This window comes from Gekko japonicus, unplaced genomic scaffold (assembly GCF_001447785.1).
Source record: "Gekko japonicus isolate JY-2015 unplaced genomic scaffold, Gekko_japonicus_V1.1 scaffold136, whole genome shotgun sequence".
Taxonomy (NCBI): domain Eukaryota; kingdom Metazoa; phylum Chordata; class Lepidosauria; order Squamata; family Gekkonidae; genus Gekko; species Gekko japonicus.
This window is the reverse complement of record NW_015177012.1, coordinates 1315289-1326001: the sequence shown is the minus strand read 5'-3', so window position 1 is coordinate 1326001 and position 10713 is coordinate 1315289. Positions and strand designations below refer to the sequence as shown.

At 49.2% G+C, this 10713-nt stretch overlaps 1 protein-coding gene across 1 annotated transcript; it reads left to right on the top strand.

Moving 5' to 3' along the window:
* Positions 1 to 669: 669 nt before the first annotated feature.
* LOC107124232 (endogenous retrovirus group 3 member 1 Env polyprotein-like) lies at positions 670 to 6072 on the top strand. The gene is made up of 3 exons (XM_015427638.1): positions 670 to 1329; positions 1549 to 1874; positions 5890 to 6072. The coding sequence occupies exons 1-3, from the start codon at positions 732 to 734 to the stop codon at positions 6070 to 6072; spliced, it is 1107 nt and encodes a 368-aa protein (XP_015283124.1). The 5' UTR covers positions 670 to 731.
* Positions 6073 to 10713: the final 4641 nt, after the last annotated feature.

Sequence of the window (10713 nt, the reverse complement as noted above, 5' to 3'; positions counted from 1 at the left end):
AAGCTGACTAGTCGACGCACAGGCCCAAGATGTGGATGCTTCTGTTAAATTGTGTTTTTGTACCTTCTATGATCTGCATCCCAGTTATGGGGTTTCCTGCTTGTACCTCTTGCATTACTTCCACTTTTCGTGAAGGTCAAGTCTCACAAACCCTCATTTATCATTCTGACTTTGATTGTATTTCGTCTGTAGTTACCCAATGTTCTCATGAGGGCATAAGTTACAGTGTTTGTGTAAATCAAGGGAAATTTATGTGCTTTCGACCCCAGTCCAATGTGACTCGGGCCCGTATTAATGTTTATGCTTATATTAGTGGATGGTACACAAGTCCTGATACTTTCACCTCTTCCCTTTTAGCGTCCAATGTCACTTCCCAGTCTAGTCAAAGTATGCAAGTCTGTTTTGACATATGTCATGCCATCTCTCGAAGTCGAAAGTATAGTGCAGGGGAAATTAGACAAACGTGTGGAGGGCTAGCTAAAGAGCAGAGCTATGCCAAAGAAGGGAAAATGTTTCTGTCATCAACTTATGAACTTGAAGCACAAGTCTGGTATGTCTCTAATGATGGTAATATCTCAGATGGACCTCAAGGTGGAATAGTGGGAGGAGGGAAAGCCCACCCGTACTTTAAGTTATCCCAGGGAACTAGTCTAACCCCTTGCAGCCATAACCACTGCACTCCCTTGTGCTTACATTTCCGAGCATCCGAGAACCAGGGAAGAAAGAAACTGATGTATGGGGTTGGCATAGATATTGGTGGTCGAAAAAGTCCATACGGACGCATTGTCATAGAAACTATTAGTTCAAAAATCCAAAGCACTGAAATGAAGATTCACACAACCTTTTGGTCAGAAATGGGGAAAGTAATAGAAATCCCCCCAGTGACCAAGAATCTATTTATCGATCTTGCTGAAAGAATTGCAGGAGAACTATCAGTTAAGAATTGTTATGTCTGTGGAGGTACCAATATGGGAGAACAATGGCCCTGGGAGGCCAAAGAGGTAGAACTTAATAATATCTCCCATGCTTTCAACCTTTCCTGGAATAATATCCACCGCCCCAGTAGATGGATCCTGAAAAATCCCTTAGTTGGTCATACTTGTTTTATACGACAGGGAGCTCCTTTTAACATTTCAGTGGGAGCCCTAGATTGTGAAGAAGGATGGTTCTGTAATGGCACCCAGCCTAAAGCCTATATTAATTTTGCTAATCCGAATGTCACCCAAGCCCCACCTTATGTTAATATGAGTCGTTTACAAGTCCTATGGGACAACCCCTGTAGCACTTCTAAAGAATGGAGAGCTCCAGACTCCTTATACTGGATATGTGGTTCAGCTGCCTATGCAACCCTGCCCCTTACATGGAATGGTGCTTGTATATTAGGTACTATAAAACCTAGCTTTTTCCTCCTACCCCTCACTGTCGGAGAAAGGTTAGGAGTCCCAGTATATGATGAGTTAGGACGCTCAAAGCGAGAAATACGGGGATTAGCTGTAGGTAACTGGAAAGATGATGAATGGCCTCCAGAACGTATTATTCAAGTATATGGTCCAGCTACCTGGGCAGCTGATGGTACATATGGTTATAGAACCCCCATTTATATGCTAAATCGAATAATTAGACTACAAGCGGTTTTAGAAATCATAACTAATGAAACTTCCCTGGCTCTGTCTGTATTAGCCGAAACCAACACACAACTTCGCACTGCTGTTTACCAGAACCGACTTGCCTTAGATTTCTTATTAGCAACTGAAGGAGGAGTTTGTGGAAAGTTTAACCTTTCAAATTGTTGTTTACAGATTGATGACAATGGTAAAGCTATTGAACAGATTACAGAACATATGCGTAATTTAGCCCATGTCTATGGATTTTATGTATGGGCTGTAGCCCCCTGGAAGCCGCCCTGAGCCTGCTTGCGGGGAGGGCGGGGTAAAAATGTTTAAATAAAATAAATAAATAAAACTGTTACAGCCATAGGTTGCTCTGGGGAACACAATAGCACAGACTAATCTGCATTTGGTTAGTAGGCTGATGTCCTTGTGAAGTAGGCATTTATTATTCCTTGCCCATATAAGGGGATAGTTGCTGTTCATGTTCCAGTCATAAGGGGGCAGAAGTGAGCTTGTTTGGTTTGGGCGGGAAAAGTAAGCCTAGTCAATGGAAAATTCCACTCTGGTGATGTAAATGATGACGTGTAACCTTGTTGCAGTATAAAAGCCTGGAGCCTGCGTTGCTCTGGGTTCAGTCTGTTTAAAGCGTGCTTCGCTGACTGAACCGGCGCCAATAAAGTTCTTCTCCTTCTGTTGATCTGGTGGTCTGTGCTTGGGCTTAGGCCCCTTTCTCCGTGCTACAATACCCTGCTGAGGTCCCTCCCCTCCCCAAACCCCGCCCTCCTCAGGCTCCACCTCCAAAATATCCAGGTATTTCCCAAAGCAGAGTTGCCCCATCCAGCCCAGCACTCTGTGTCACACAGCGGCCAAAGCCCAGGTGCCATCAGGAAGTCCGCCAGTGGGGCCAGAACTCCAGAAGCCCTCCCAGTCTTGCCCCCCAAAACCACCAGGAATACAGAGCATCACTGCCCCAGATAGAGTGTTCCATCTGTACCTGGTGGCTAATAGCCATTTATGGGCCTCTACTCCTTATAAGAACATCAGAGAAGCCATTTTGGATCAGGCCAGTGGCCCATCCAGTCCAACACTCTGTGTCACACAGTGGCCAAAACCCAGGAGCCATCAGGAGGTCCACCAGTGGGGCCAGAACTCCAGAAGCCCTCCCACTGTGGCCCCTCAGGTACTAAGAAGACAGTGCCTCAAAGCCCCAGCTCTAGGCCTAGTTTTGAATCTCTTGCTTTAAACAAAGTGGTTGAACTCATTCGCACATGCATTCTTGTTCACTGGAACACCAAAGGCACTGGCTGTGTGCAAAGGAGCCCCTTCCGATTGTCACACAGGTTTTGCCCTGTTTCTGGCGACGCCATTTCGATACTCTGCTCTGGTTAGACCTCACCTAGAATATTGTGTTCAGTTTCGGGCACCACAATTTAAGAAAGATATAGAGAAGCTGGAACATATCCAGAGGAGAACAATGAAGATAGTAAGGGGCCTGGAGACCAAGTCCTATGAGGAGAAGGTTGAAGGATCTGGGTATGTTTAGCCTAAAGAGGAGTCGACTGAGAGGGGATATGATCACCATCTTCAAGTACTTGAAGGGCTGTCACATAGAGGATGGTGCGGAGTTGTTTTCTGTTGCCCCAGAAGGTCAGACCAGAACCAGCAGGTTGAAATTAAATCAGAAGAGTTTTCGGCTAAACATTAGGAAGAACTTCCTGACAGTTAAGAGTGATTCCTCAGTGGAACAGGCTTCCTCGGGAGGTGGTGGGCTCTCCTTCTTTGGAAGTTTCCAAACAGAGGCTAGATGACCACCTGACAGCACTGCTGATTCCGTGAACTTAGGCAGATCACGAGAAGGGAAGGCAGGAAGGGGTTGCCCTTTCTCACACGCCCAGGGAAATGCTGATTGCCACTTTGGGGTCAGGAAGCAGTTTTTCTCCAGGCCACTTTGGCTGGAGATCCTGGAGGTTTTTTTGCCATCTTCTGGACATGGAACAGAGGTCACTGGGTGTGTGTGGGAGGGAAGGTAAGTTGTGACTTTCCTGCATTGTGCAGGGGGTTGGACTAGATGACCCTGACCCTGGAGGTCCTTTCCAACTCTATGACGGCATCGTTGTCCAATTTTGTGGACTACAAATAAAGCAAATCAATAAAGAGGAAGGTGGATCGCACCACCAGCACAACGCTCCTCCACCCCCCCCCCCAATGTTGTCTGTTGACCTGTCCCATGGAGAGTCGCCAAGGGTCCCAGGAGGCGAACATCTTTGAACAGCTCTCTCGCTCCCCACCCCTTGTTGGGCTGTGGCGTGATAAATGGCATCTCCGGCCCACATGCCGTCCAACCGGCCACCATCTGCAGATTTGTGGAGCGTCCGCCAGGAGAGAGGAGAGAGAGAAGCCATTTCCCAAATAATGAATCTTAAGAAGGCCATTAAAGTTGTAGAAGTCCTCTTCATTATTTCTCTTTAAGGTTATTTATTAACCCGGAATTGCCGGACTCATATTTCTCTTTTATTTGCATTCTCCCCCGGGCTAAAGTGTTAGATATTTATCTTTCAGGTTAGCATCCTTTTTATGGTGTTCCCGGAGTTATATACTGCCCTTAATTTTATTAGTGGGTATTGTATATTAAATTATGCTAACTAAAAAACGCACAGCCACGAGAAAGATTATTTCCCCTCCCCCATGCTCAGGATCGGGCCCTTGACTCTTCCTGGGACCCCTGAAAAAAGCAGAGTGATCTGTTACTTGGGGGGTCCTGCTTAACTATGGAAGGAAAACCTGCCTCGAAAGAAAGGATTCATTATTCCCGGAGCCGATTCCTAAGGAGAACGGGGTAACTTTCGTTCACCCTGGCCTGTCGAAAATGCCATATAAATCCCAGCTCATTCTGCAGAGCATGGCTAAATTAAGACGGGAGCGGCAGTAAAGTCATGGCTGCCGTTTTGTATTATTCAGGGGCGGGGCTCAATCCAGCCAGGTCCACGGGTCGGCTTTTGGAGAGGCGGCAGAGAGGGGATCGATCGAACGGACCTCCAAGTGCCCTGACCTAATGGCCCAGGCTGGCCTGATCTCATTAGATTTTGGAAGCCTGGGTGGCCCTGGTGAGTAGCTGGATGGGAGACCACTAAGGAAGCCCAGGGTTGCTGCGCAGAGGTTGGCAATGGCAAATCGCCTCAGTTTGTCTCTTGCCCTTAACTAGGATGGCCCAGGCTAGAACAATCTTGTCAGATCTCAGAAGCTAAGCAGGATCGATCCTAGTTAGTACTTGGATGGGAGACCACCGAGGAAGTCCAGGGTTGCTACGCAGAGGCAGGCAATGGCAAACCACCTCTGTTTGTCTCCGTACTGCCCTGGATGGCACAGCCTAGCCTGAGCGCATTAGATTTTGGAAGCTAAGCAGCATGGGTGGCAGTGGTTAGTACTTGGATGGCAGACCACCAAGGAATTTCTGGGTTGCTATGCAGAGGCAGGGCATGGCAAACCACCTCTGTTTGTCTCCGTACTGCCCTGGATGGCACAGCCTAGCCTGAGCGCATTAGATTTTGGAAGCTAAGCAGCATGGGTGGCAGTGGTTAGTACTTGGATGGCAGACCACCAAGGAATTTCTGGGTTGCTATGCAGAGGCAGGCAATGACAAACCACCTCTGTTTGTTTCTTGCCTTGACTTGGATAGCCCAAGCTAGCCTGATCTCATCAGATCTCAGAAGCTAAGCAGGGTCGGCCTTGGTTAGTGATTGGATGGGAGACCACCAAGGAAGTCCAGGGTTGCTACGCAGAGGCAGGCAATGGCAAAAACCACCTCTGAACATCTCTTGCATTGACCTGGATGGCCAAGGATAGCCTGGTCTCATCAGACCTCGGAAGCTAAGCAGGGTCAGCCCTGTTCATTATTTAGACTGGAGACCACCAGGGAAGTCCAGGTTGCTATGCAGAGGCAGGCAATGGGAAATCACATCTGGATGTCTCTTGTCCTGCCTTGCATAGCCCAGGCTAGCCCAGTCTTGTCAGATCCTGGAAGCTAAGTAGGGTCATTGTTTAAATTATTTTTTAATTTATCTTTCAACTTTCTACCCCGCTCGAACCCCCAGGGGGTCTCTGAGCGGCTTACAGTTAATCGCTTATCCCTACCTATGGCCACATATGCTGGGGATGGGGACTGCCCTACCGGCACCCTGTGGAGGTCTTTGTTGATCTTCTTCCTCCCGGTCTGGCTTTCACTTCCTCCTTCTCCTCGCGGTCTTCCGGTGGTGGATCGGCAGGCCCCTCTGGCGCACAGGTACGCTCTGGCGTGGCTCCGGCTCCGTCCGCTAAGGCACCGCCGTGCCTGAGCCTTCCACGAGCCTTGCGTCTCCTGGCTCCACCTCTCCACTGCGTCCAGTCCACCGTGGATGTCACACTCCGCCATCTTTTTGTAGATCGCCGCTCTGCCGTTCACCGCTCGCCACCGACACTCCACTAGGGGGGTCAGCCCTAGTCAGTACTTGGATTGGGGGACCACCAAGGATTGCCTGGGTTGCTATGCAGAGGCAGGCAATGGCAAAGCACCTCTGATTGTCTCTTTCCTTGAAAGCCCCACGGGGTCATCGTAACTTGGCTATGAGTTGATGGTACTTTCTTCCATCACCTCCAAGTAGAAAGTAGCTCCACAGAGAGCAGGTTGGACTAGAACTGCTTTCTCCAACGTGTTTCGTTTTCTTCCACACAGGGAGTTTTCACACATTGAAGTATGGCTGCCAACCTCCAGGTGGGGCCTGGAGTGTCGTCCATAATTCCAACTGAGCAGTCCCGCTGGAGGAAACGGTTGCTTTGGAGGGTGGACTCCATGGCACTGTACCCTGCTGAGGTCCCCTACTCAAACCTTTCCCCGGCTCCACCCCTAAATCACCGGGTCTTCCCCAAACTGAAGCTGGCAATCCTGCCAGAACTTTATTGGGTTTCTTTTGGAATGTGGAGAACCAGTTGGCCATCTAGAGGAACTGGTTGGCCCCTGTGTGAGACAGGATGCTGGACTAGATGGACCCTCAGTGGTCTGATCCAGCAGGGCTCTTCTGATGTTCCTCTCAGGGGAAGGCCTCGGCCTCTCTGCCCTCTTGTTGGACCTCCAGAGGAACTGTTTGGTCACTGTGTGAGGCAGGATGCTGGACTAGATGGACTATTGGTCTGGTCCAGCAGGGCCCTTCTGATGTTCTTCTCAGGGGAAGGCCTCGGCCTCTGTGCCCTGTTTGTTAGTCCTCCAGAGGAACTGGCTGGCCACTGTGTGAGATGGGATGCTGGATTAGATGGACCACTGGCCTGATCCCGCAGGACTCTTCTTATGTTCTTACATTCTGAAGTAGTGAGTGCCACCACAAAATGGCTGACACAGGAGATGGGACCTATCACAAAATGGCTGCCACAGGGGTGCTGGGGCAGACTGCAGAATGTTCAGCCAGCATCCTTCTGTGATGTTCCTGAGTCTACACTCCCTGCAGACCCAAAAGTAAACACACATGAAGCTGCCTTATACTGAATCAGACCCTTGGTCCATGTTAAATAGTGGGTTCCATGGATGAATGGACCCCAAGTATAGTGATCAGCTCTCTTTATTAGTGATTTCAGCAAGGAGAAGAAAGACTGAAAATCCCTGGCAGAAGCCTGGTTTTTAAGCATGCAAGACACCACACCCCAAACACACCCCACTCCCAACGATAGGCTATTTACATTACATTGTTTCTCTATTGGTCCCTTCTAGGATCCTAGCCAGCTATTGTTTGTGGATGCAAGCTCAACCCGACCCCAGGGCTAGTTGAGGCTGACTCATCCTTAGTACACAACAGTCCATCAAGGCCAGTATTGCCTACACAGACTGGCAGCCGCTCTCCAGGGTCTCAGGCTGATGTCTTTCTCATCACCTCCTACCAGATCCTTTTAACTGGTGACGGATCGGCGGCAGACGGCAGGTGACTCGTGGAGGCGTGGCCGGGTGGCACGGAGGCATGGTGACGTAAGTGCGGTTGGAGCCTTGTGGGACAGAGACCAGTGCGACTCATCGGGCAGCCGTGCGCCATAGAGGACAGCCCCAGGAGAGCCGAGCCAAAAAGAAGAAAAAGACCTCCGCCAAAGAACAATACCATCTGGTTCCAGCAAGACCCGCCACAGACAAAAAAGACCTACGCTGCTTAGGTGCCTGGTAAGGCACCCATCTGCCCTGAAATATATGGGGCCTTGTTAGATGATTAAACCTATATATGTAAACTGCTCTGAGCCTCCGGGAAGGAGCGGTATAGAAATGTGATGAAATAAATAAATAACTGGAGAGGCTGAGGATTGAACCTGGGACTTTCTGCATGCCAAGGAGAGGCTCTACCACTGAGCCACGGCCCCTCTTTACAGCTCTCCAGGGTCTCAGGCTGAGGTCTTTCCCATCACCTCCTGCCTGGTCCTTTTTAACTGGAGATGCCAGGGATTGAACCTGGGACCTCCTACATGCCAATGTCATGGCTCCTCCCAAGTGATGCCTCTTAGGTTCGTGTGAAGTCCCTCCTGCTCTGATGAGATAGAGGAAAGCCAGAGTTGGGTCTTGCTTTGGGAAAGAAGGGAGTGGCTACTAGGAATCGCACCAGGGTTCCCCTGGGTGTCACATGGAGGATCCCAAATGGAGACCAGGGCGGACAGGTAGGTGTTAACCAGGTGAACAATAGCAATATAGCTATTAAGAGCCAGCGACAAGATTGCTGACTTCCAGGTGGGGCCTGGACAGCTCCCACAATTACAACTGATCTCCACAGTGGCTATTTGCAAGCGTGCTCTAAGCAAGGGCGGGTGCCCCAGTCTGACCAGGCCGAGGTTAGCTTAGTTGTAACTTGGTTTGAGACTCCGAAGTCCATCGGGGATCAGAACCGTAGCCAGGATTTTGCGGCTTGTGGGGCAAATTTTGTTTTGGTGGGACTGAAGTTTTCAGTGCAGAGAGAAAAGCCATTTAGCCCATAGAAAGCTGTGACCAGGAGAGGTCTCTCCATTGCAAGCTGTCAACCACTTTAGATGACAGTTCTCAGCTGCCGCAAGTTAATCACTTCTGCCAGCCTAAGCAACAATTCCGATGACAAGTGGGCAGGTGGGGGTGATGACTTCTGTACTCAAGAACGCTAACACTTAGGCAGAAAAAAACTCTCTTAAAGGAGACCAGTTTCTTGACATAGAGTTAGAAGGTATCCTAGAGGTCCACCTACTCCAACCTCTTTGCTCAGTGCGGGAATTAGTCGACCACAGTGCCCCACTCTGCTAAAAGAAGCTCGTGCCATTAAAAAAAATGTTTAAAGGGGATTGGAAAAAGCATTTACAGGAGGAATTCTTGTGGGGCTGTGCCCTTAAGAAAGGGGGCACAGCCCCCCAAAGCCCCACCATAGCTATGGGCCTGTCGGGAATCCCCAGAAGCTGATGAACCATCATTCCATAGCTGATCACTTTCTCATTTAATTCACTGTGTATTCCCCCAGAATTAATCTCAAACAAATGGTAACCATATAAACTAACCTTGTTATTCCTGTTTGGTCCTTGAATCCATTAAACATCTTGATTATGTTGTATGCTAATTTGCTGCTCACCTTCTACCTGTATGCATGGACTGTTAACTTCCACTTCCGTGTATCTGAAGAAGTGTGCTTGTACACCAAAGCTTATACCTCGAATAAAACTCTGTTGGTCTTAAAAGTACCACTGTGCAGGACTTGAACTTTGTTCCTTTAATTCTGTCGTCCTAAGAAGGTAGATCTTCCAATTATGTCGGCCAGCCTGCCCTCCCTTAACTCTAGTTTTCAAACAATATTCTGAGAAAATGGTGTGTCCTTCTTTGCTCTTTTTCCTGCTCTTCTTAAAGGACAATCCTCCAGGGAGTTGCGGCTGTGTCGCTTCCCCTTCTCCACAATAACATTCATAAAAACAGCCCCCTGTTAGGAGTTTCCTCTGTGGTCAGGTTGCCATCTCCGGGTTGGAAAATACCTGGAGCAGGGATCATTTCATAGAAAAAGAGGTGCAGGAGCTCATTAGCATAACACATTAGCATAACTTATTTGCATATGTCACACCCCCTGACCGGAAGTGTGTCAGAAGGCAACACCCACCACTCAGGCTCCACTGGACTGTTTTGGATTGCTAGCTATTGAAGGGGGGGGGGGAACGTGCAGATCTGCCCTCACAGAGAAGGGAGAGCTTGTACCTGAAGGCGGGCTGGGGGGGGGGTCTCTGCAACTTATCTGGCTGCTTCTTGCTCCTTGTGGCCCAACTGAGGGCTGCTGGGAGCAGAGGGTGGGGCCTATTGCATGTGCTCGCCCCCTGGGCTCCTTACTGCTCTGCTCCTGGCTGCTTCTTGCTCTGACTGAGGGTGGGGCTTGTTGCATGTGCCCGCCCCCTGGGCTCCTTACTGCCGGAGCTCCGCTCCTTTGTGCTCCCGCAGGAAATGACCCCTGATCTGGAGGTTTGCAGGGTGGAGCTTGGAAAGGGTGGGGTTTGGGGAAGGTAGGGACCTCAGCAGGCTATAATGCCATAGGGTTCCCCCTCCAAAGCAGCCATTTGTTCCAGGGGAACTGATCTTGGTCATCGGGAGATCAGTTGTAGTCAGGGCTTTTCTTCTGGGAGGAACGCACCAGAAGTTCCAGAACCTCTTCAACGAATATCTTTTAAAAATGTTTTAAAAGTCCATGAGTTTTCAGCAATGCTCCCTCTAAGCTGTGGAGTCCCATGAGCAAAAATTCTACTTTGTGAGCTACTGGCATTAAAGCTGTGTGCAAGCGATTGGGCTGCGGCATAAATTAGCTTGCTCTGGAGCCCTCCTCCCTGAGCTGAGACAAAAATGTGTGAGCCGGAGCCTAAAAAATGGTGCGCTAGCTCACACTAATGCCACTTAGAGGGAACACTGGTTTTCAGAATACAGACTGAAAACTTCATTTCCCTCTAACGTAATGCAGAATAAGGAAGAAATCCGGAATAAAAAGGTTAAACTCAATTTTAGTGTAGAATGAAGAAGAAAACCTGGATTAATAATAAGGCTGAATTCGATTTTAGTGCAGAATTGCTTGGGGGACACCGCGGTGAACATGGATTAGAAGGAGAGTGCGGAAAGGGC

Excerpts from the sequence above, each read along its gene's own strand:
- LOC107124232 (XM_015427638.1), top strand. The coding sequence starts at position 732 with ATGTATGGGGTTGGCATAGATATTGGTGGTCGAAAAAGTCCATACGGA. Across the intron at positions 1,330-1,548 it reads CTCCTTATACTGGATATGTG|GTCCAGCTACCTGGGCAGCT; the intron begins GTTCAGCTGCCT and ends TTCAAGTATATG. Across the intron at positions 1,875-5,889 it reads CCCATGTCTATGGATTTTAT|GTACGCTCTGGCGTGGCTCC; the intron begins GTATGGGCTGTA and ends TCTGGCGCACAG.